Source organism: Bos grunniens, chromosome 5, assembly GCF_055505025.1.
Source record: "Bos grunniens cultivar Pamir isolate PY7600 chromosome 5, Bosgru_T2T1.0, whole genome shotgun sequence".
Taxonomy (NCBI): domain Eukaryota; kingdom Metazoa; phylum Chordata; class Mammalia; order Artiodactyla; family Bovidae; genus Bos; species Bos grunniens.
The window spans coordinates 28,659,391-28,684,983 of NC_141169.1; the positions used below are offsets into that span (position 1 = coordinate 28,659,391).

At 52.1% G+C, this 25,593-nt stretch overlaps 1 protein-coding gene across 4 annotated transcripts; it reads right to left on the bottom strand.

Annotated features, from left to right (window-relative positions):
- Nucleotides 1–10,719: 10,719 nt before the first annotated feature.
- Nucleotides 10,720–25,163, bottom strand: ACVRL1 (activin A receptor like type 1). Of its 4 annotated transcripts, none has more exons than XM_086399357.1 (11): nt 25,110–25,163; nt 24,433–24,624; nt 19,673–19,741; nt 18,876–19,124; nt 18,479–18,690; nt 18,128–18,227; nt 17,621–17,767; nt 17,062–17,337; nt 16,110–16,307; nt 13,229–13,359; nt 10,720–11,909 (listed from the first exon to the last, which is right to left on the bottom strand). In XM_086399357.1, the coding sequence occupies exons 3-11, from the start codon at nt 19,734–19,736 to the stop codon at nt 11,775–11,777; spliced, it is 1,512 nt and encodes a 503-aa protein (XP_086255483.1). In that variant the 5' UTR covers nt 19,737–19,741; nt 24,433–24,624; nt 25,110–25,163; the 3' UTR covers nt 10,720–11,774. The 4 variants fall into 4 exon arrangements, with proteins under 4 accessions (XP_086255483.1, XP_086255485.1, XP_086255486.1 ...); XM_086399359.1 differs by lacking the exon at nt 25,110–25,163 and adding an exon at nt 23,854–23,921 and having other exon boundaries at nt 24,433–24,626; XM_086399360.1 differs by lacking the exon at nt 16,110–16,307.
- Between the last annotated feature and the right edge of the window lie 430 nt (nt 25,164–25,593).

Consider the following 25,593-nt stretch of genomic DNA (forward strand, 5'->3'; position numbering starts at 1 on the left):
TAGATGGATGCAGGAGAGCAGGTGGATGACCCACTAAACTAGAGGAGAAAAGGGGACAGAAAGAGGTGGATGGAATTGGTAAGATAATTGGGAGGTAGGATGGACAAGAATTTGTGTTTCATTGATGGGAAGGGTGGTAGGGAGATGATGGTGGTGATGGGAGAAGGTGGTCATGAGTGAATCTGTTTGCTTGGATTGTAATACCATTTTCTGAACATTAGGGGCAGAGCAGGTTTGGGGTGACAGATAAGGAGTTATGTTTTGAACATGATGAATTTGAGACGTCTGGGAGACATCCAAGGAGCTGTTCGAAAACAGCTGGATCTTGAGGTCTAGAGCACAGGGTGGAGGTGGGGGCTGGAGACACAGATTTGAAAGTCATCACTGGAGAGCCTTAGAGGTGTCATGAGCTCATACAGGGGGCATGTGTTCACGAAGAAGAGGATCTCAGACAGAATGCCGGGAACACCAGCATTTCCAAGAGAGATAAAGAGACGTCTTCAAAGACATCTGAAAAGGAGCCACCAGAGAAGCTGGAGAGAGATCAGCAACTTGTGGCAGGAAAAGCCAAGAGGCGGGAGCAGTCAGTGGTCAAATGTTGCTGAGAGGTCGAGTTAAAAAAGGAAAGACTGATAAGGGTGCACTGGATTTTGCAACAAGGAGGCCAGTGGTGACCTCCAGGAGCAGAGCCAGAAGGTGGTGGGCTGAGGAATGAGTGGGAGCTGTGGAAGCAGAGACTTCACCAACAAATGTGACCATGAAGGGAAGGGAGAGAAATTGGGGTGGTTGGAAGGGAGGTAAAGGTGAGAGTACTTTGTTTGCAGCAAGTTCACACCCCGGTGGGAAGGACTCCATAGAGAAGGGCAAGTCAAGGATTCATTTTGAAAAGTAAGGGTGAGGACCTGAGAGGGGACCTAAGGAGGGAGATATTCGGATGCAGCAAGTTTATGGGTTTGGTGTCTGCAGTTGAGAGCATCCTGGTGCTTCCATTTTCTATGAAAGAAAAGGCAAAATCGATGGAGATCTGAGAGTTGCAACCCTCTCATTTACACAACTGTGATATGTCCATTTTTGTGTTTTCACCTCAATACCATGGAATCAAATTCTCAAATTAAAAAAAAAATCAAACTTTTATTGAAATGGGAGGAAAGTGCAAATCCAGTAGAATTGTGGAAAGGCCAGTTTGAATGAGTGAATATTGGCTTAAAAAAAAAGAAAGAATTTTATTCATTTCAGGTACATACAGTAACACAAAATATTGCCTAGTAGTTGGGAAAGAATCATTTGCAATTAGCATAGAAATTGTTTGGAATGTAAATTAGTTTTTCTGAAGTACTTGACTGTGCTTAAAAACAGTACTTTAGTATTTTAAGAATTCCCCTTGTGGGGTGAAACCACTTTATATCTATTTTAAAACCTTGTTAAGTCTGCTTAAATGTAGTTAATTTTTTTTTTCTGGAAAAGATACCAGCTACATCAGAAAACAGTTTCTGGCAAAGGTAAGATTGTGCAACTGTGCACCGCACAGCACTTTCCAAAGGCCATTTCCACCAGAGAGCAGATCTGATTGCCGGAGATTGTTACTAAGGGAACGGTGGGCGTGAATATAAATTTCATTTCACAAAAGACCTAACCAAAGTATTGATCCAAAAGGAGCAGCCAGTAAGTACAGGATGAAGAATCTTTTTCTCATTGAAATAAGTACACATAAATATCCATTCACATGTACCTATATATGTATATGGCTTATACATGTATACACATATATCTGCAATCACATTTCAAATCTCCCTGGAAATCTCTCCTCTTAAGCTGTTTCCCACATGAGGAGGCTGGGGAGATTTGAGAGCCCGCCAGGGCCTGGGGAGAGGGACTGCCTTTGATCTTAGTTCTCTGACTAGGGATTGATCCCATGCCCCCTGCAATGGAAGCAAGGGGTCCTAACCACTGGACCACCAGGGAAGTCCCAGCAAGAGGTATTGACCCCAAGCTAGCCTGTAGCTCTGCAGAGCCAAAGCTGTGAACACTACTGGCAAGGGCAGAGCACTCTCAATGCTATTATTATTAATTATTGAACAGCAGTTTTGGCCAGGCCCCTTATCCAACATGATCACGATTCCTCAAGAGTATTTCCATTTCAAGATGAGGAAACCTAGTATTATGTGCTGTTTCATGTCCAAGTCACGAACTCCTGAACTGCTGAGTCAAGACTCAGACTCTGTGGTTTTGTCTTCTCCCCGTGTATGTGTGGGCCTCAGGTTAATCACACAGTAGCTTGTTATTATCACTGGCCTGTGCAAGGCAGCAAGTCTTCTCTCAGATTGTATCTTCCACCTCTTTTTCCAATCCCCTTTTCAATCTCCGTCCACCTTGCTCCCTCTCCGCACAAGCATTCTAGTGAGCTTGTGTCCTTAAGTACATGCATATCCTTGTTAAGAACGCAGTACTGTTTTGAATATGTATGAATTCTATTATTATTGTGTGTGTGTGTTAAGAACACTTGACATAAGCTCTCCCCTCTTAGTGTATTTTTAAGATTACAATACTGTATTGTTAACCAGAGGCTCTCTGCTGTACAGTAGATCTCTAGGTCTTGTTCTTTTTGCGTAAATGAAACGTTGTACCCTTCTAATGACTGCCACCCCATTTCTACCTCAGCCATTCTACATGCCTATTTTGTTTTCATTTTGCTGCGCTGGGTCTTAGTTGCGGCATGTGGGATCTTTAGTTGTGACATGTGGGATCTAGTTCCCTAACCAGGAATTGAACCCTGGCCCCCTGCATAGGGAGCCCGGAGTCTTAGCCACTGGACAACCAGGGAAGTCCTGAGTCTAACTATTTTAGGGCCCTCATATAAGCGGTGTTCTGTAGTATTTGTCCTTCTGTGTCTGGCTTATTTCACTTAGCATGCGGTCCTCTGTGTTCACCTACATTGTTGCACATGGCAGGATTTCCTTCTTTTTAAATATTAATATTAAAATGAATTAATGGCTGGATAATATTCCTTTGTATGTATATACTACGTTTTCTTTGTTCATTTATCTGTCAACGGACATTTAGTTTGCTTCATGCCTTGGCTATTGTGAGTAATGCTGCAATGAACACGGAAGTGCAGAGGTCTCTTTGGAATTCTGATTTCAATTCCTTTGGATACATACCTAGAAGTGAGATTGCAGGATCACAGGATAGTTCTATTATGCATTCTAAATTTATATAAAAGGCACTGTGATTTGGCCCTCATTGTCTTCCGCCAATCAGTTCTATATTTTAAAGATCTATCCATATTGCTGTATGTTATGTATATCTGGTTCCATCTGATGAATGACATAATACCCTGAACTATTTGATCCCTGCATCAGGAAGATCCCCTGGAGGAGTGCATGACAACCCACTCCAGTATTCTTGCCTGGAGAATCCCATGGACAGAGGAGCCTGGCGGGCTACAGTCCATAGGGTTGCACAGAGTTGGACACGACTGAAGCGACTTAGCACGTACGCATTCATCCACAACATTTTACTTATCTGTTCCTCCAAGAATGGACACCGAGGTTGGCTCCAGCTCCCCGCTATCATAAGCACCACAGTGTTAAACATCCTTGTGCATGTCCCCTGTGGGCTTGTATGAGAATTTCTCTGAGATATGGACCCAAAGATGGTATCTCGAGATCAAATCAAATGGACACACCCACTTTCATTAAGCAATGCTGAAAAGGCTACACCAGTTTAGACTTCTCCAAGAAGTGAATAAGAATTCTTATTTCCCCATCTCCTTGCTAATACTTGACATTACTCACTTTTCTAATTTTGCCATTTTGGTAGATATTAATTTTATGTCATTTGAATATGCATTTCTCTGACCACTAGTGAGTTTTAGCATTTTTTTTTTTAAATTTTGGGTTTCCTTTTCTGTGAATAAACTCTCCAAGTATTTTGCCCATTTTTTAAATTGACTTTTGTTGATTTGCAGGAGTTTCTCATATACTGTAGATATCATTCTCATATCTTGTAGAGTTTTTCAAGGATTGTAAATATCTCTTTTGGTCTGCCATTTATTTATTAGTTCTATTAATTCACTGATGTTAAATTGATGGTGTATCTCTGAAAATGTACTGATGTCATCGTATCTGTATAGTTCTTCATTTTGTAGTTTGTCTTTTAAGAGTCTTGTTTAAATCTTTCCCCATACCTGGGTCACAGGGATGTCCTCTTACATTTTCTTTTATTAGCCTCATGGTTTTGCCTTTCACATTTTGGCCCTTAATCCATTTGGAGTCCATCTTTGTCTTCACTAATATTTCAACAGCTTTATTGAGATATAACTCATATACCATACAATTCACCCATTTAAAGTGGCTTTTAGTATATTCACAGAATTGCGTAACAGTTATCATAATTAATTTAGAAGATTTTCATCACTCCCCCTGGGAAAAAACCCAGTATACCCTTTAGTTATCATCTTCACCAAATTTTGATGACATCTTTATCACATATCAGTTCTCAAGTGTATATGGATCTTTTCTGAGCCCTTAATTATGTTCCACTTGTCCATTTGTCTGTGTCTGTCCATCGTCTGGTACTATACTATTTCTATTACTATGGCTTGTCATGTTTTATTTTCTGCTACGGCAAGTCTCCACTCTTCACACTATTTTAAAACTGGCTTGGCCAAATTCATATATTGTTTGACCTAGGCACTTCACTTTTTAGAATTTATCCTATGGGTATGTTTGAATGAAGCAAAATGATACACAAACAAATTTAGTCATTGCGGCTTTGTTTGCTGTAGCCCTAAACTGGAAACAACCAAAACTTCCAATATGGGGGACTGGTTTAATTATGGCACATTCAAACAGCAGAATACTATGCTGTTTTTAAAAACCAGAAGATGAAGGAGAAGAGGAAAAAGAAGGAGAAGAAGGAGAAAAATGAAGAAAGAATCTTAAAGCTCTCTGCTGGATATGGAAAGATCTCCAAGGCATATTATTAAGTGAAAAAAAAACAAGGCGTTGCATAGTGTATATAATGTTACTTTTGTATAAAGATGGGAAAGGACAAGGATCCATATTCAAATTCACTTAAATCCATATAAAGAAACTTTGGAGAGACAGAAGCATAAGAAACTAAAACCAGTCATTTCTTTGGGGTTCAAGGAACTTGGGCAGATGGGCAACAAGGATGAGAAGGAGACACTTCACTGTCTGCCTTTTGACACTTTTGTTTCCTAACAATGTGAATATATAACCTATGCAAAAAGTAACCTAAAATAAGGGAATACTGACTTAGCTCTTCATGAGTTTATATTCTTCCATATACAATTTAGAATACATTTATTGAATTACTAAAAAAAAAATTCCAACTAGAATCTGGACTTGGATAAAACCCTTGGCACCACACTGCTCCTCCCCTCACGGGTCAGAATTACACTGACAGCTTTCAGGGCCTGAAGCCAAGAGAAAGCCCTGGTCAGGTGTAAGCAGGAGTGGAAACAATTCCGAATTCAGGAGAAAGACCTCAAGTTGTAGATGGCTGTTGGTTTTCTTTTAAACACTGGCCATTTAGAGATATATTTCACCCCTTTACTTTGGCCTAACTGTTGTATCAATAAATGCTCTCTCTAGGGGAAAAGGAAGAAGTATGGAGTACAAATCTTTAAAACACCCTTGTCTGTGATCCATGACTACTTGCGTTAGTGAGGACAAAGCCTCATCAACCGCCTGGTGGCAGGTCATCTTAACTGCAGGCTGAGCACTTGAGAAAAGGGCCTTTGTTGAGCTGAGCTTACAAAGCCAAGCCCAGGAAGGGCAGTCGGACCCACTTTGCAAACTTGTTTGTTTTTTTTTCTAAACATCAGTCCAGCTTCTTGTCCCGAAGGATCATAGATTCCAAATTAGTAGAGTCAAAATTAATGAGATTTTCCAGTAATGAGCCCGAGACTAAAATGATGGAAAATCCACTAATTATCGACTAAGCGGCCACCTAAGCACGACTTGGATCCAGGCCTCTGGGGGGAGGAGGAGAAGGGAAGAGTGAAGGTCGTAGATGCAACCTGATCCTGACAGTCCTTCCTTCCTGCTGCCACTGCCCTTTCCCCTGGACTTGGGGGCCTTGCAGCACCCAGAGCTTCCTGCCTCTGAGCTCCTACCGCCTCCCCGCAATCCACGCCCCCCAGGTCAAACGAGGCCCTGCTTCTAAGGGCTCTGTGAGGCGAAATTCCTGGAAACTGCAGATCAGGGCCCACAGTGGAGGTGGGGGGCCTGTTTTCGCCCCAGTTCTGGGAAGCAGTGGGGGAGGAGTACTGGAAGAAGGAGGAAGGGTAGAAAAGGCAGACGGAAATGCCCAGTATACCCAGGCCCCGTCAATTTCCTTTTCTCATCTCTTTATCAGTGTTTGTTGACTGAGCTTCTTATCAACAGGAAACGCCTGCCTAAGGGGACGAGGCAGGTCCAGGGGGACTGGGCGCCAGGGGTCAGGAACTCTGGGTGGTATGGTGTTGCTGTCCAACCTGCCTGACGGAGCGACCTCATGACTCCCAGGACCCAGCAAGTCTCCCAGGCTCCTTGCCTTGGCATCTGGTGAATCCTTAGGTGTCCACAGTAAGACAGTACAGCAGACAGGCCCTGATCACAGCCTAGGTGGGGCTTCAGCCCTAGCCCTCTGTGACATGAGAATTGCCCTCGTACTTAAAACCCACCAACCCCCCTCTTTCCTAGCTGAGAGGCCAAGGGACCTGCCAAGGTCAATAGTCAAGGTCTTAGTAAGTCACCCCAACTGGCCCTTCTATTCTGTTTGCCTTGTGCCTGTTCTGGGCATCTAGGCCCGGGACAATTAGGTGCTTGGCAGAGACTTCTAGAGGAAGGAGAGGAAGGGGACTCTGGCACTGAGTGACCTCCTACTACGTGCCAGATGTTTTATAAACACTGATCATCAGACTAGCTTACTGGTCTCCCAGATGGGGTTCCCAGGAGAGGGACAGAAAGAGGGTCAGATTTCACAGGAGGCTAAGATCAAACCTTACTGCTGAAAATAAATGCCCAAGAGGGATAGCTGGGCCAAGCCAAGCTTTATGGTGGCTGAGAGGAACAGGTTTATCTAGATGTCTTCCTTCAAACTGGCATAAGACTAAATCGAGGGTATGGGAACTGGCTGTTCTGGTAGAAGAGGCGGGAGCAGTTTGTGCAGAACAGAGCATGAGCCAGCCACCTTGCTTCCCGTTCCTTGCCTCTGCCTATCGGCTGCCCTTGAACAGCTCCACATTGCTTTGGGTGGTGGTGGTAACAAAGGAAATGCCAGTGTGCCTTTTGCCCTGCCCCCGTGTCTCCCCGGACAACCCCAGTCTGCCCCCCACCCTGCCGCTGGCTCCTGCAGTTGGGGATCTAGGTCAGTAAGAGTGGGTGGGTGAGAAAGAACAGAGAAGAGACTCATCCAGACGTGACACCCCGCAGGGCAGCAGTGACAACACTTTAACCTGAAAGCTGCCTGAAAATAGACTGTGTGTCTATGACATTATGCAAATCGTATGCAAAGTCAAGAAGCCCTCTGTCTCTATTTCTAGCAAACTGAATGTGGTCCTGGTGGAAGCAGCTCGTTCCAAGAGTCGCCCACCCACAGTGACGACTGCATAGTCAGCATCCGTCCCCTCTCTGGACCTGCACCCCTCCACGCCACCCCCAGGGCTGAATAGACATGGAGATTTGCTACCTCTTGGTCTGTTAATCTTGATGTGAGTGAAGCTCTGGAGGAAGACGATCCAGCCTCTGTGAGGGCAGATGTAGGCAGGGCTGAGGGAGAATGGGGACTTCGAGAGTAGGGAGAACTGCGTACCACAAGGGCTTGGCAAAGGAAGTCGTGGTCATCAAAGCACATGCTCCAGGAAACAAGCAAGCTTCACTCTCATTTGGGCATGTGATAGACACTCATCACCCCTGAGGGAGCATCCTTACCACTTAGATGATCCCGTCTCTCTTTATATAGGTAAGGAAATTAGAGCCTGGGGTTCCCCCAGGAAAGCAGGACAAAACAGAAAAAGTTGATGGATTTTCTTCTTTCAAAGGCAGGCAGATTCCCTGAGGCTCTACATGGAGGCAGTGGCTTGGATGCCATGACCTTCTAACCCTGGAGGGCAATGGGCCAGTTCTTCTTTCCCAGATCGCAGCCTGTCTTGTGATTTCTTTTCCGCAGTGTACTCACTGCATTTCTGCCCATAGTCAACGTTATGCGGACATCACGTGGGATGTAAGGATCAGGGTCTGGCAGAGACAGGAGGGGAAAAGAACACTCATTTTCTCCTTTTCCCAAAGCTGGTTTAAAAGGTCCTCTGGGAAAGAGGGCATTGTCTTTTGTGGGGGAGTCCATGGACAAAGGCTTCTGGAGTCAGTAGCAGGCTCCAGGCACGAGCCACCTTGCAGGCTGCTAGGAGGAGGGGAAGTCCTCCGTGGTAAAAGGGAGGTCATCCTTGGTAAGGGTACCCCAGTTCTGTGATTCCCTAAGGGAGCCTCTACTGCAAAGGCACAGATTTCCTAGGATGGGCAGTCAAATATAAGAGTCACCTCTTGGCTTCTTCCAGTACCTGCCTCCCCTATGGCATGTCCCCACCCTCAATTTCGGGGGTGGGGGGAGGTGCTTTCTGAAGCCTCCCTGGACGCCAAGGTAGGTCCGAAGGATGGCGGTCACTTTCCCATCCTGGGGATGAGGAGTGACTCCTGGCAAGGTAGGGGTGGGCATTTAAAGAGGGAATTGAGAACAACGGATTCAGGCGGGCGTGTCCAAGCTGCCTCTGAGTGAGGACGCAGCTCCTTTCTAGATGTGGTTTTCGGGGGACAGTCCCTACAGAACAGAAGCATGGGTAAGCGCACGCACTCTGCCGCCTGGGAGCGGCCTAAGAAGATCCCAGGCAGGGAAGGGCTCGCGGCGCTAAGCGCGGGGTGGGGCGGGAGGCGGCTGCTGGGTCGCCCTTTGGCCAGCAGAGGGCGTGCGGAGGCGCCGCGAGAGGGCTTCTCCCAGCCGGCGGTGGGAATTGAGATTTGGGCGGCAGCTTGACGTCCAAGCAGCCTCCTCCACCAACTGTGACTTCTCTCTGAAGGGCAGAGCCCAGGCAGGATACTCTGGGACCATCTCCTTCTGCATCCCCTGTTGTTCCCTCGGCGAACCAGAGGGAACCAGAGGCACCGACCTGGGAAGACTTAGCCAGAGCTCTGGACTCAACCATGCTTTATTGAGGACCTACTATGTGCTAAGCGGCTTCCCTGATAGCTCACTTGGTAAAGAATCTGCCTCCAATGCAGGAGACCCCAGTTCGGTTCCTGGGTCGGGAAGATCTGCTGGAGAAGGGACAGGCTACCCACTCCAGTATTCTTGGGCTTCTTGGTCTGGTAAAGAATCCGCCTGCAATGCGGGAGACCTGGTTCCTTTCCTGGGATGGTAAAATCTTCCTGGAGAAGGGAATGGCTACCCACTCCAGTATTCTGGCCTGGAGAATTCCATGGACTGCAGAGTCCATGGGGTCACAAACAGTAGGACATGACTGAGCGACTTTCACTCACTCATGTGCTAAGCAGGAGTTAAGCACTCCCACAAACAGTACCTCCAGGCTAAGAGACCAATATTGGGCCTGGAACACCATCCTGAACTCAGCAGCATTATGCAGACTTCTTTCACCAATGTCTCCTACTCTGGCCATAGCTGTTCTCCCAACTCTGGCCCCTTCTCTCAACCCTCCCCCATCACTTGGCCTCCTGCCTCAGACTTTATCTTCTTAGGGATTTTCCACCCTTTGGGGAGCTGCTGCCTTCAGTCTCTGGCTTGGAGCCTAAGGAGACTTTTTGCCCCCCAAATCCAGTAGAGATAAAATCCTTCAGGGGGATTCCTGGTCTAGGTGGGTTCCAGTGACCCAGAAGACATGACTCTGCCAGGAAGCAAAGTGCCCTGCGATGTTGTGGGAACCTGGCAGGTTCATGCAGCTTTCTGTTTCACCCAGTTTCACTTCCTGCTTCTCCTCTGGGCCTTGCACAATGCTGGGAGGCAGCCTGGGAAAGTGCTGCTCTGATGGTGGAAGGAACGCTCGAGAAGCTGACCAGGGAGGCTGTGCTGGGGCATTTCCAGTAGGAGGGGAGGAGGCTGTCTCCTTCACCTCCTGTAGAGAACTGAGGGTCCTTCTCCATGCCATCCCAGGGCCGAGGGATGCAAGACCAGGTCTTTCCAAGTTTGGGGCTGTCGTGTTCCCTAACCTGAGCCCCGCGCCTCACCTCCCAACCCTTAGGCCCTACCTCCAACCCAACTGCCCTCCAGGCCATCCACCCACTGAGGGCTCGGGTAACCTCCTCAGCGCATGGACATACGCCCTGGAACATCAAAAATTTGATATTTCCAAATGGTGAACTTTCCATGTGTTTCTCTACAGCCATCAGGTTCTTCCTAGACACATATACTCTGGGGTCTGGCCAAACATGTGGGACTAGGAAGGCCACACAGGGGCCCGTGGGGGAAGAATCTGGGTGCTGGAGGCTTGTTGGTTAGAGCCAGATTTCTTCTGAGCCTTGGATGCCCCGCAGGAAGCTCCCTCGGACCCTCTCAGCCCTGGGGAGAGAAGGTGAAGCCACAGAGCAGGTGAGTGGCTGATTCGCCTGCCAGACGACCCAGGGTTGTCTGAGCCCAAGGATGGCCAGAGGCATCGGTTAAGACAGGAACTGGAGCTTGCAGAATTAGACTAGGAAACATTTCAGATACTCTTGGCCTCAAATAAAGTTATTTTCAAATTTCCATCTTGCAAATTGCCAGGGGCTGGGGCATAAGGAGTACAAGACACTGATGAACAGAGTTCTGACACAGGCTGAAATTTCAAAGAACTTTAGAGCTGAAAAAACTTCTAAGGACATCAGGACAAAACCTTTCGATATAGAGATGAAGAAACAAAGGTCCTGGTTCAGGGAGGGCCTCCTTTTTGTCGCATAGAGCAAGCACCCAGACCAGACTCTGGGACTTCTGACTCCCAGATGGGCCTTTCCCCAGCCATGCTTGGCCCCAACATCCTCTAGTTTATTCTGGAAGTCCTGGGCCTTGCCCATCTGCCCTGCCACTTCTCCACTGGCCACACCCACAGCAAGACTCCTTGGGTTTCATGTCACAATAAGTCAGCTAGGAAGGGGTGGGGGAGGGGCTGAGGATCAGGCTCCACCTCTGCGGGGCGGAGGCTGCGGGGGCTGGGGGGGTGGGTCATGTCTAGAAGACAGGGGCCCAAGGTGGCCTAGAGCTGAAATACAAACCCACAAAGAAAAGCTGATGGGCCCTGGGTGTCTGGGGCTTGGGCCAGAGGCTGAAGCCTGGCAGGGCAGGGTGTCTGCTGAAGGCTGGACAGGGCTCTGAGCCACGCTGGCAGCTCCAGTGGGGCAGTGGGGTTGATGGAGGGCAGGGGGTAAAGTGCAGGTCCAGGCTCTGGGCCCAGGAGGGTTCCCTGGATTGACCACTGTGGCTCTGGGATCTCTTGCATCCTGTCCTGAGGGTGGTAGGGGGTGCGTCCAGGGCATGTCAGGTAGGGAGGGAGCCAGGCGGCAGAGAGCCTGCTGCCTGGAGCAGGCCAGACGGTGGGGGATCGGGTTTCAGCCCAGCTGTATTTTTGGCTGGATGGGCTGGGGGCCGAGTCGGACAGGCACAGCTGCCCATAGAGGGGCACCCCCCTCCTCAGCATACACACTCACAGAATGGCTACCCAGGCAGGCTGCCATCCACCAGCCACCCCACAAACACTGCAGGCAGAGGGGAGTCAGGCTTCAGCCCCATGGCTAGGGAATAACTTTGGGCTTCTGGAGACCATTGCTGAGTTTCTGTAGTGTCTTCTTGATCCGCAGCGCAGTGAGGCGGGCAGAGGGGTTGGGGTACCAGCACTCCCGCATCATCTGAGCCAGGCCTGAGAGGACCTGGGTGGGGGGAGAGTGAAGGAGAGGAGAGGAAGCAGAGACATGGGTCAGGGACCGTGGAAAGGAAGAGACAAGGAGGATGCCCAAGTGAACAGAAAAGTCGAGAAGAGGGAAACGAGAGTGTCGAAAAGGAGAGGAGAGACAGCAGTGGTGAAAGGGAGATAGTGGGAACAGGGCAAGGATGAGAAAAGAAAGACAAAAATGGGAGAGAAAGGGAGTGGAGTGAGAAGGGGATAGAGAAAGGTAGGCAGGACGGAAAGAGAGATGTAACTCAGGCCGTCACGGACACCCTCCGGTGAGTACCCCCACCCTCGCTCCACCAAGACCCAAGAGAGGGGAGAGCTCAGGCCTTGGGACTCTCACATCCCCGCTCTGAGGCCAGACCTCACTGCAGAAGGCAGTGGCTCCCACCACCTCCACCAACCCTGGCCTGCTCCAGTGGACACTGGGAGATTGGGTGGTGGGTGCTGCCCTCAAAATGCCTGTGTCCAGGAAGCTCAGTGGTCGCAGAGTGAGCCAGCCTCACCTCTGCCTTGGAACTCAAGCCAGTTCCTGGCAGGGACTGTATGTGTGTGTGCATAGGAGTGGCTTTTTGTGGCTCTGTAATGTTGTGCAGAAATGTACATGGGTCTGTGTATATATACATGTATACACATATCAGTGTTCAGTCATTCATTCCATAAACATTGCTTGAGTACCTAGTGCGTGCCAGGCACTGTGACAGGGAACAAGGAGAAAAGTGCCAAGAGAGACAAAAGGTCTTTTTCTCTGTCATCATGGGGCCAACATGCATGTGTGTGTACTTGTGAGTGTGTGCATGTGTGTGTACTTGTGAGTGTGTGCATGTGTGTGTACCTGTGTGTGCATGTGCGTGTACCTATGAGCGTGTGCGTGTGCGTGTACCTATGAGCGTGTGCGTGCGTGTGCATGTGCGTGTCCCTGTATGTACATGTGTGTGTTTGTACAGAAGTGTGTATATGCCTATATTTGCCTATATATACGTATGTGTGCATTCTATATAAAGTATGTGGAGTGCTTTGAGAAAAAAGAACAACAACAGTAACTTCACAGCAAAAAATAGCAGAGAACCTCTGTCTTTGCAGGCAAGGTGAAATGTTCTAAAAAAATCCCAGAATAACCAGAGGGTCTCTGGAGGTCCACAGGCAGGAATGTGGGAGGGAGTACCCAGAGAGGTCCCCTGGGATCTGTCCCCTAGAGCCTACCCAGGGGAAGCAGAGGCCAGACACGAGTTCCTCAGCCCAGAAACCCCAGTGCTGAGCCACCACCGCACACCATCCCAGCACCCCCAGGGGCCTCACCGGATCTGCAGCCAGCCGGTTGGGGATGGTAGGGGTCTGCTGGTCAACACACACCACCTTCTTCATGTCCTCAAAGCTGGGGTCATTGGGCACCACATCATAGAAGGGTGGCCGGTAGTCCTCCACAATGCCTGGGGATGAAGGACAACGGGACAGTCACTTGGGACCGCAAACAGGTCCCATACCACCCAGAAGTGAGCTTTGCCCACACTCAGTCCCAGGGTCCAGGAAGCCAGCTGCCTGCCCATGCTACCTCTGAGAGGGACACCATAATATAATAAATATATTTATAAACAATAATTACTGCCATTTATCTTACACTTACCAAATATGCCAGGCATTGTGCTATAAACACTTTACATGCATTATCCTGTTAGTCTTCACAGCAACCTGACCACCCATTTTACAGATGAAGAAACTGATGCTCAGAGAAGTTAAGCCCAAGGTTACACAGCTTGTAATGGCAGAGTTGAGAATTAAACACATTGCATTCGTAGGACAGACCTTGTTCCAGTCTTTCCACAGCTGCCTCTAACCCAGGGTCTGGGTACTGCTTCCAGGCCCCAACTATCAGAGATGCCCCAAAATATCTAATGTTTACCAAGCAATTACTATGTGGCAGGCACTGTCCTAACAGCATGGCATTAGATCCTCACAAAACAACCCTATCAGATGAGGAAGACTATTAGCTCCACTTTATAAGCAATGAAGGGGCTCCCAAGTCACACTAGTGGTAAAGAACACATCTGCCAATGCAGGAGACATTAAGAGACTTGGGTTCGATCCCTGGGTCAGGATGATCTCCTGGAGAAGGGCACGGCAACCCACTCCAGTATTCTTGCCTGGAGAATCCCATGGACAGAGGAGCCTGGCGGGCTACAGTCCATGGAGTTGCAAAGAGTCGGACAGGACTGAAGCGACTTAGCACACACACACACAATGAAATTCAGGCCAGATTCAGGCCCGAGAGGTTAAGAAGCTTGTCTAAAATCACACAGATACTAAGTGACAGAGCTAGGAGTTAAGCCTAGGAAGTCTTACCAAAGCCCATGCTCTTGATCTCCAAGCTACACTTAAGGGAGGGAGGCAGACTGCTGGGTGAGGATGTAGAATGAGGAGAAGGGGAAGAAAACACATCTTCTAAGGGAAGGAGATTTACCCAGGTCCAGATCATATCCACCCAGTCTCAGGGGTGGCACAGGCCTCTGCTGACCCTCCCAGCCAGCAGCACCCCTCCCCTCATCATCCCAAGTGTGCCATCCTGAGCAGGATCTTTCTGAAAATGATGCTGGTGAAGCGGCAGTCACTGGGCCAGAAGAGGCCAGACCCCAGAAAAGCACCTTAGGCCCCACCCTTCTTCCAGCCCGAGGCTGGGGGCTGCAGCCGCACAGAACAGCCACAGCCTCGGGAGAGCCCGAGCCAGCTGTGCTCCCCGTGGCGGGCGTCCAGGCCGGCCCCTGTGCTGCTTGAGCCCTAATCAGTGCTGCGCAGAGGCCTGAGCGTGTCTAATGGGCCTTTAATCAGCGCCGGGGCTGACACCAGATTACAGTGTTTATAATGCGCCGCGAATCTGTGTGGAGCTGACAGAGCTTCCCTCCTCCCCAGGAGTCTGCAATCAGCCTCCTCTTCAGCCCAGGCTGCTCCAGCCTTCCTTTCCTGCCTGTGGCTGGCTCCAAGGGGCCTCAGTTGCTTCCAGGTGCCCCCTTTACCAGCCCAACCTCTGGAGTTTGTGTCTGAAGCTGAGCCCAGGAAGAGGGTGGTCCCCAACCTGTCAAGACTCCTGGCAGCCCCTCTCCGTGGACAGCCTCCACAAAGACTGACCAGCCTCCCTACCTGGTCCCATCCACCCCAGGACTGGGAGGGCACCAGCCACAGGGCAGGCCCTCTATATGGGACCATGAAGAATGAGGTCCCTGTGCCTGCTCCCCTCCAAATTTCAGTTCTCTGTAGCACCCATGGTAATAATGAGGCAATAGGGACTTCCTTGGTGGTCCAATGGTTAAGACTCCACTCCCAGGGCAGGGGGCACTGGTTTGATCTCTGGTCAGGGAACTAAGATACTGCATGCCGCACAGTACAGCCATTAATAATAATAGTAGTAAGGCATCAATAAGCAGGAAGTGCAGGCACTATCACATCCCGAATTTCTGTGGAAACAAGGACCAAGGGGTGGAAGTAGCACAGTAATAAAGAGCACTGGTCCTGAGAGTCAAATTGCCTGGTTTCAGACCTCCGTGCTGCCTCTAGCCAGTTGTAATTCTGTGCCTCAGTCCCCTCATCTGTAAAATGGGGGTGTTGCTGTGTCAAGTATTTGTCATTACAACAACAATTGCCACCAATATTTACTGAACTCCACAACAGTTCCAGATACTGCCTGATTACCTTATTTGGATTATCTCAACAACTGGAAATTATTTTTCTTCTCATTTTACAAATGAGGAAACTGAGGCACAGAAAAGTAAAGTACTTTGCACATGGCAAAAATCAGGAACTGAGTCTGATTTCCCACCCTTGCTCTTAACCACTAAAGCATACCACCTCCCTGCCAACACAGGACAATTCAATAAGATAATACATGTATACAGCATGGCATCTGGCACGTACTGAAACTCAATAAACATTAGCTGCTATTAATACTTCTGTTATTATCAATTACCCAAGATTTCACAGCCAGAATCAGACTCAGAGGAACCTGAAAAGGTCACTCAGCTGAACCAGCTGGTGAGTGACAGTAAAGGGAATTTGGAAGGTCTGACCACAAGCCCCTCAGGCCATGGGCACCAGCTGGTGGCAGGAAGCCCCGTCTCCCACCTGTCTGCCTGGGTATCCACCTGCCCTGTTCCCCTGCTCCACCCTGTGCAGTGGGGTGCCGGAGGCTCACCATTGACAATGGTCCGGCGGGTGATCTCCCACAGCACCAGGCCAAAGGCCCAGATGTCCGTCCACTTGTAGGATTCGAAGCAGTCGGTTCGGATCTGCTCTTCCAGCACCTCAGGGGCCATGTACCGCTTGGTGCCCACTCGCGGGTTGTTGCCAATGTCCAGGTAATCGCTACCCTGAGAGTGCATCACAGCCAGGCCTGTGGGCACCAGGCCTGTCACTGCTGCTGCTCACCCAGGCCCACAGATAGGGCGGCCCTGGGGAGGCTGGAATCCCAGCGTGAGGTGAGAGGGCGACAGACGGCAGGACACAGAGGGGCTGGCAACTGGAGCCCGCCCTGAGCTGGGCTGGGAGCCAGCAGCCACGGGAGAATAACTGTCCCTGTCATACTTGGCCTGCGTGGTGCTCTCTAGGCGTAGGAATCCGGTGAGATGCGAGTAGGCAAGGCAGGCATATATTTCAGAACTGAACCCCAACGCACGGTGACAGCGAGCGCTGTGGTCAGCAAAGCCGGGATGAGAACCCAGGTTGCTGGCTCCCTGCCCCTTTCTCCCCACACCTGGAGCCTGGCTGAAGTGGTGGAAGGAGTCTGGGCTTGAAAATAGTGTTCAAGCCGCTGGTGGGGTGTGGGGTTCTTGTGGAGGTGAGACGAGAACACACACACACACGTCTGCAAGTTTTAAAATGCCAATCAGTGTACACACACACACACACACACACACACACACACAGGAGGTGAGATGAGAACATACATACGTCTGTAAGTTTTAAAGCGCCAGTGTGTAGACACCCCCCCCCACACCTCCACACACACCCACCCACACCCCTGTGAGTTTTAACGCGCCAATCAGGCCACTGAAGCCAGGCATCCAAACAGGCGAAGGCAGAACCGCGTGGAGAGGAAGGGCGCACGGACTCCACCCCCTGCCAAGGGCCCGCCCCTCCGCGCTCACCCAGGTCGGCGATGCAGCACTGCAGGTTGCTCTTGACCAGCACGTTGCGGCTCTTGAGGTCGCGGTGGGCGATGGCCGGTTTGCCCTGCGTGCCGAAGATCTCCACGTGCAGGTGCGCCAGGCCGCAGGCCGCGGACACGGCTAGCTTCAGGGCCAGCTGAGGCTCCAGCGTCTGCCTCTGCAGAAAGTCGTAGAGCGAGCCGTGCTCGTGGTAGTGCGTGATGAGCCACAGCTGCGTGCTCGAGTTGCGGGAAGTCATGTCCGAGGCGATAAAGCCTGTGGGCAGAGGATCAGGTGGCTCACCGCCGGGCTAGGGATGAAGGAGGCTGGACCAGTCAGGGTCGGGGCTGGGGAGACAGGCTGGAGAGGTCAGGGCAAAGCTGGGAATGGGGTGGAGGCTGGTCTGGCTTAGGGCAGAGAGGAAGCTGGAGTCAGAAGCTGGGGCCGAGCCCCGCTGGGAGCCCTTCAAGGTTAGGTCAGTGTTCAGAGGCGGGGTCGTGGGGCAAGGCGATGAGAACCCCGGGTCTGGCCCAGCGCTCCCCGCCCCATCCCCGCTTGCCTAGGATGTTGTCGTGTCTGAGCAGCACTGTGTTGTAGATCTCAGTCTCCCGGAACCAGGACTGTTCGTCTCTGGAGGAGAAGATCTTGACTGCTACGCTCTCACCATGCCACAGGCCCCGCCACACCTCACCATAGCGGCCCTTTCCTGATCCAGCAACCAGGGAGGAGGGAGGGGGGATCACATACTGGACACACAGAGCCCTTGGCCACAGTCACCCTCAGAAGAGGCCCCCCTCACATTGCTGCCCTGGCTCCGACTGCAGAACCTCGGAAGATTCTGTTTAACTGAATTCAGACCCACACACCTCTGGCAGGCTACCTCCATTTGCCTCTTGCTCCACCCCAGCTCCTGGCCAAGGATCAGGCACTGCCTCATCTCCAACCCCCTCCCTGACTGGCAGAATTCCTGTTCTGACCCGGGCCTGGCCCCACCTGTGACTCCCTCACCCCTCTAAGCTCACTGGGAGCGCTTGGTCCCCATCCCCTGAGCTCACCCACTGCTCACCCACACACTCCACCAGGGCGACCTGTCGAGCCACTGTCCTCTGCACCAGGAACGGGAGCCCTGAGCCACTGCCCGTGGTACAGTCACTGTCCAGGAGGTCCTGGGAGTACCGAGAGGCCGCTGAGGGGCAGCCCCCACCCACCAAACCCGTTTCTCCCTCCTCAACCTGGGCCCCACTGCCTCATCTCACCACACTTCTCACTCACAAACCCCTCCCGCCCAGTGCCCAGCCAAATCTCTGAGTGCCCGCCACGTGCCTTTCTCAGCCACCTGCCACTCTGTGCCCCCTCTGACTCTGTGGCTCCTGTCTACCCCCCACCACCCGGTGTCCCAGGTCCCCCAGGCCCACACCCCCAACATGCTGTCCCCCTGCTCAGATGGCTTCAGGATGAGGCTGGACTCGCCCAGCTCACTGTTCGCGCCCCGCTGCTTCTCCTTCCTCCGCCGGACATGCCACAGGCCCAGGGCACCCAGGGCCACAAGCACTAGAAAGGCCAGCACGGGGCCCAGGATCAAAGGCAGCTGGCCATCTCCTTGAGGCTGCTCCGGAGGAGTCTGGGTGGCTGGCGGAAGAGGGATACTGAGGCCCAGCTTCCACCAGGCCGGATGCCCCCCACCTTGCCTCTGCCAGTCAGACCCCGGGGGCCCTGCCTCCCCCACCCTCCAGACCAGAGCATGAGAGGCAAGCAGGGCAGGGAGGGCAGAGTCAGAGAAGCCGGGGAGGGGTTTCCGGGGCAGCCAGACATACCTTCTAGCGTCAGGGACACGTTGTGGTTGCATAGGGGGCTGTAGCAGCAGTAGTGGTTGACGAACTCCGTGGGGCGTGCCCTACAGACCTCTGGGTGCATGTTCCCGCAGCCCCGGTATTCCCGGAGGTGTCCATCCTCCCACACCAGCACAACTGTACACCAGGACCCCTGGCAGGTAGGCCCCTTGCAGTGTGGGTTCTCACACGTGCAGGTCACCAGCGGGCCCCGAGAGGGTTTCAAGGGGTCACCTGAGGGACACACTGGAAGCTCAGCCACTCTGGGCCCAGCTCTCCAAGAGGAGCCTAACCCCAAAGTCTGCCCAACCGCCCCCTCCCTTCTGAGCTCTCAAACCAGCCCTTTGAGGTCCCAGTCCTTTAGTTCCATCCTCAGCCTTCCCTCCAGTGACTTATCTCCACCAGGGGCAGCTGCCACCTTGAGAACCAGGCTTCTCTCCCCTCCCTGATCCTTGGACCTCCCCTCCCAGTTCCAGGCCCAGCAGGCCCCCCAGCCCCAGTGCTAAGAGCTCTCCCAGGCCTCCTCTGCCAACAGCCCCACTGTCTGAATCCCCATACACATGTTCCCACCCTGGAGTCTGAAAGAGCTCCAGCCTCTTGGTTTGGATCAAGAGGCTAGTACAAGAGGGTTGGCGTAGCTGAGAGCTCAGTCTCACTGAGCCCTGTCTCCCCAGTGCCTCTCCTCCCAGCTCCTCAGACTCAGCCCAACAAGAGCTGAGCCCAGACAACCCTTTCTTTATCCCCTCAGGCCTCTGTTTCCTACCTGCTTCCCCAGTACTCACCCTGGGTCAGGCCCAAGGCTATCAGTAGCATCAGAAGCCTTCTCCTGGGAAGGTTCAAGGTCATGATCCCTGGAGAGGAGAAGGGGTGCAATAACATCTATGAAATGTGATTCCCCTCAGTGTTTTCAGCCACTGACTGTGGGTCCCTCCCACCCAGAGGAAATTGCTGGGAGTTTTTTTTTTTTTGTAGGGGGGGAGGCAGGGAGGCCTCCTCCCTGCGTCTGGCTTTGGGGCGGGGCCTGCAGGGGAAGTCCTGGTTCACTTCCCCATGGAAACCATCCTGTTAGGGGTAAAGGGTGGGGAGCCATGTTTAAGTGACCGAGAGCTTGGGGGACTCCCAGCTGTCCTGCCACTGAGTACAGACTGGAGGGCGCAGAGGGCATGGGGCTGGGGTAGAAGGAGCATCTCTTCAGCAGTCCCCCACCCCTGTCTGTCCCTGTCCCTTGCCCACCCCTTCCCAGCCTCCACCCCTGTCCACCCCTTTCCCAGTGCCCCCCCGACTCAGGCCTGGCTGCCTCAAACATAAACAGGCTCCTGTCTTCACTTCCTGCCATTCAGGGTCCCGCCAAGCTGGGAACAGGAATCAAGATTGTTTAGATTGGGGTCTGGATAGAACAGGCAGGAGTCACGCACATCAGGGAGCTCAGGACATGGTCTCAGGGCAGGCTGGAGTCGCTACAGGGTCTGCAGGAGCCACCTGGGGCTGGGACACCCCCGTGACGGAATCCTCGTACACCCTGTGAATCACAGAGCCCAGTTCCTTATTTCAGAGAAGATGGGGATCAAGGCTCAGCCAGGAGAGCAGGCTTGTCCAAGGTCAATTGGGGTTCAGTGGCAGTGCTAGGAGTACAACCCAGGTGTCCAGACTCCCAGTCCAGTGCTGCTTCTACTCCATATCCCAATCTGGGGTGACAGCCCATGTCTGAGCTTGTGGGGTTCTATCAGCCATACCAAGCCTGGACAGTGCCAGGCCGCACTGTCTCTAAGGAACCTCCCTGCACCCTCATTAGACTATAAGATGTCCTCTCTGAGCCACTCCCCTGCTTCTCTCTGTCCTTGAGGTCCTGGGAAAGAGTGGGGGTAGGGCCAGTGATGTGGAAGGGAAGTGAAACATACTTAGACATTGAATGTTTGACCTTCTGTGGTTGGTTAAGATTGAATTTTTTCAAAAGTTTGGTGGGGATTATTAGGGGAGTAATTCTGGTCTATGATAGTCCCATCTCAAGTCCCAGACCAGCTAGTGCTTCAGAAGTGACCCCCATCTTCATCTCTCAAAGGCTTAGAATGAAAAGATTAGGGCTGAGGCTGCAAAAAAAGGACTGAGGTCAGACAGCAAGAAGAACTTTCTGAATGGTGGCAAGTAGCAGGTGTGTGCCTGGGGAATGTCCAGGTAGGGGCAGCAGACATGAGGGAAGAGAACTGTCTTCTGGCGTAACATGGTAAGGCTGGAGGGCTGGGCATAGGGCCATATAGGCTGCAGAAGGCCCCTAGTCTAAGAATGATGCCAAATGAAGATCCATGATGCTGAGACTCTGAGGGCAGGATGACTGGGGGGTGGGGGGTGCTTCATGGGCCTCACTGGCTGGTGGCAGCTCTGGTCTTCCTGCCTGGGCTTCCTCTGCCCCAGAGGCCCAGGGCTGGGGGAGGAAACGGAGCCCTGGTCTGCTGCAGCTGTGTCCCCAGCCTCTGCCTGACCTTCTGTCTCATGCCCCTCCCGCAATACAGTGGGGACTCTGGCAAGCACTCTGCAGTGGGACTGGTGGCTGGAGAAGGAACCCCAGACAAGCTGGCTTTGCCCACTGGGGTAAGGGTGGGAATCCATCCTTGGCAGTCTTTGCTCAGAAAGCAGCTAAAGGAGAGGGGATGAAGCAAGAAGGAAAACGTGGGTAACAATAAGGATGATAGCCAGCATCCTTCTAGAATCCTCTCCCCATGCTTTCCCTTCTCTGTGCTCCGGTGCACCCTCTCACTACACTATTAAGCAGCAGAATCATCTCAAGTGCTTCATTAGAAATGCACTCTCTTTGGTCTCACTCCTGCTCCAGATTCTGGTTCAGTCCATTGGGACCAGTAAGAAATATGCATTTAAAAAAATTTCCCCAGGGAATTCAGATCAGTTTGTGTGGGTACCACACTTTGAACTGGGTCCTATTCAACTCCATGCTGGAGTGGAGTACAGAGGGCAGGGATTCTAATTCCCATTCAGGGACCTCTCCCCCACCTGCTTCTACTGGGGAAGGGACAGAAAAGGCTAAACACTGGAGCCGAGGACTTGGAGATGCTGCAGAGAGAGGGTGAGGTATAGGCTTTGTTCAGGCCATCTCCAGCCTCTGGGGCCCAAGAACAGTGCAGGGAAGGCTTGGCAGCATTTGCAGAATCTGCCTCTGGTCTAAAACTGGGAATGCAGTGAAGGAAAGCTGTGACTGTCCAATTTTTTACTGGGCTCAGAGTAAGATTCAGTACAGGAGGATGCTGATCATCAGTCCCAACTCAGAGCTGACCCGGCATAATGCGCCCTGACACCTGACTCCAGAACAGACAGACTCCTGGGGGCTGGTAGACTCCTTTCCCACCTAACAAAACTTCTTGAATGATCTCCTGCTGACAGAAGCATCACAGTCTTTAGCCAGAAATCACAAATGCTAGACTAATTTAAAACATTAACTTAACCACTGTGAAATTCTTAGTAATGAGTTAGCCTTCTCTGAGTACTGCTTATGTGCTAAGTACTGAACTTTGATGGATGATCTCATTTAATCCTCACGACAATCTAATAGGGAAACGGAAGCTGGGGGATGTTAGGTTTCTTGCCCAGAATCACCATGTGCGTCTTGATCAACTTAAATTGCTGGTAATACATCCTCACTTGGTCATTTAATTTCTGCAGTTGTTTGGTGTTAGATAGGTCCCTCAAGGAGGAAAAAGAGCAAGTGGGGGTTGCATTAACCGACTGCAGTTGTCATCACCTGGCACCCAATATGCGTTTGTCTAGAAATAATCTATGTGCTATAGCCTTAGTCTTAGGTGGGGAGAACCAGAGTAGGGGTGTGCTCAGAAAGTGGAGGTCAGTTTCCTTCTCCCCAGCACACCTGGGGGATTGATTTAATGAGCTCCCATGAGTAGCAGTTTCTCAGCACAGCAGTACTGTCCTGGGGCTGCAAGTGCCTTGCTCTGTGTACATCAACAGGTCTTATCCACACAGCAGAGACCAGACTGAACTGCTCATTCTGGGTGGCCCCTTACCATCACAAAGCACTTTCCTCTGCATCACTTCATTAACCCTTCACAGTACTGGACTGGGATGTAGCATCAAGTAGGGAGTTTAGGATCTCAGACAGAATGCAAAGGCAGCACAGTGTAGCACAGGGGTCAGGTTGTCGTCTCTGGATCATATAGACCCAGGTTCAAATCCTGCTTCTACCACTTAGGGCTATGAGAGTGAGGGCAAGTTCCTTAACCTTTCCGAAGCTTCAGATCCCCTATAAAATATGAGAAAAATAACAGTGCTCATTTCAAGACTTTCCTGGTGGTCCAGCGGTTAAGGATCTGCCTTGCAATGGAGGGGACACAGATTCAATCCCTGGTCCGGGAACTAAGATCCCACACGCCTCTGAACAACTAAGTCCACTCACCACAACTACTGGGCCCATGGGCTCTAGAGCCCACCACAACGAGTTCACATGCCTCAACGAAAAGATCCCATGTGCCACAATTAAGACCCAACATAGGCAAATAAATAATAAAAAAATTATAATAGTGCTCATTTCATAGGTATAAGTGTACTACGTGGTACACCATGAGCACTTAACAAAAGTTACTAAAAACCCAACCATCCATGGAGCTTTGGACAAATGACTCACATCTGATTCTCTTTCCTCTTCTATAGGATGGACATAATAACACCTCTTGTCCTAGGTTGCGGCCAGGATTACTTGACAAAAATGTATTATACCTAAGTGTCCACATAGTAAGTACTCAATAAATAGAGGCTGTTTTTTAACTACCTGATGGGATGAAAAGACAAATAAACAGTCAGGGGTCAGGGATGTCAGACAGACGCTGACTTAGCCAGAAGCTGCCCATATAGAGAGGGTGAGAGCTATTGTCCACTATCTCCCTGTCCTTAGAAAAGAAAAGAGAGGGTGGGTGACCAGTTCAGAGATGGTCATAACAGCACTGGCCTCCAGGGCAGACTGAGAATCTGGGGTCCCAGACTGGAGGAAGAGTGGGATCACCTTTGACCTGGATCCTGAAAGAAGTCCATGGCATGGGGGCTATGCGACCATACAGGGTTGGAGGTGAGGTTTGGGGGAAGGGGCCAGAGTGTCAGATTCCTGTAGCAAGACCTGCAAGGGCTGCTCTGGGAAAGATGGGCTTCAAGGAGAGGCTCAACAGCGCTGGAAGTGGACACCCACCCCCAGGTCAAGCCAGGAGCCTGGAAGGACATGTGACCCCCTTCTCCCTAAGTGAAGCAGGGTGGGTATCTTTCTGCCCATTTTATGGATGAGGATAGGAAAACAGCGAAGCTAAGTGGCCCCAGGAACAAAGTTTTCTGAATCCCAGTTCAGGTTCGATCCAATCCGCTGCAGTCTTAGGTGGGGTGATGGGCAGATGTTCGCGGAGGGCGAGGGGCAGCTAGCCCTACGAGGAGCTGGGACTGACCCTACGGCCACCTCTCTGAGGGTCTCTCTGGGATCTGCCGTGGCAAAGGGCCCATTGGGGTAGGGGTCAGCTGCCCCCCTCACTGGACTTCGACTCACCTCTGGGCCTGCCTTGCGGTCGGCGGGGCGCGGACGTGCAGCGGGCGGCCTCCTCCCCTCCCCGGCGGCGGCCGCGGTCACACGACGGGCGCTGGACAGCGGGCCGGGGTCCGAGGTCCGGGCGCGGCCCCAGGCGGGGCTGGGGCCGGGGAGGGGCTCGCTCCGCGCGGCTGGCGCTGCGGCCTCCGGGGACTGGGAAAGGGGCCGGAGCAAAAATGTTTCTTATTCCAGCGTCTTCCTGCCTGGCCCGGCTCCACCACTCCCTCCTAATAAACCGTTTCCTATTGCCCAGCTAGCCGACGGCCGCCGGCTCGCCCCTATCCAGGGCTCAGGGCCGGACCCTCCCTTGCGCGCAGCAGCAGACCCCCTAGGGCGGCCTCCCCCTCGGCTGCCCCTGCCCCAGGATCAAGGCCGCGCCCCCGCCTCCAGCCTCCCACATCCGCCTCCCCGAGGGGGCGGGCCTTGGCCTTGGGCTGCAGGGGGTCTCGTGGGGTCCAGGCCCAGAGCCATCGGGGCCACAGCCGGGACGCGAGGCACCCTCCGTCGACCGGCCGGGGGAGGGGTGGAGGTGGAGGCTCCTCTCCCACCTGGAGCCGCTGAGGGATGCCGGGGAACCCCTGACGAGAAGCGGGCACCGAGGGAAGGACATGCGGGGTGGGCAGATGGAGAGAAGTTACCTGTCTTCCCACCCACAACTCCGGATCCTCCGCCTGCCTACGAGGCTCAGCGGCAAGGGCAGACGTTGGGGCTAGCAGCCTGAAATATTTTGGCTCCGCCCTCTGCCCCCCTCCCTCTGAGATTCCCTACATCGTCCAACTCCTTCAGCCTCCTCCCGGGGGCCCCTTCACCCCGTCTTGTTCCCTCCCCTCTTCCGCAGCCTCTATCTGCGCAGCGCTCAGTGCAGGGCAAACAGGCCCAGAAGCAGCAGCTGTGGGTCAGTGGTGACGGGTCTGAGTCCTTCTGGCAGCGCAGCTCAGTGACAGGGCCGCTTCTTCCCACCATGGGCGGCCGGAATGGAGTGAGAGGCCTTGGACTGCCCCCTTCGAGGCTGGCCCTTCACCCCACCAAATGGACCTCTAGATGTGGGGAGCCCCAGCTCCCTGGGGACATTGCTGGGACAAGGTGGAAAAGATGCGTTGGGGAGGGGAGTAGAATGGTTTC

Coding starts and splice junctions, on each gene's coding strand:
- ACVRL1 (XM_086399357.1), bottom strand. CDS start 19,736: ATGACCTTGAACCTTCCCAGGAGAAGGCTTCTGATGCTACTGATAGCC. Junction 17,768..18,127: donor CGCCCTGGTGGAGTGTGTGG/GTGAGCAGTGGG, acceptor TTGCTGGATCAG/GAAAGGGCCGCTATGGTGAG. Junction 13,360..16,109: donor CCGCCGGACCATTGTCAATG/GTGAGCCTCCGG, acceptor CTTCATCCCCAG/GCATTGTGGAGGACTACCGG.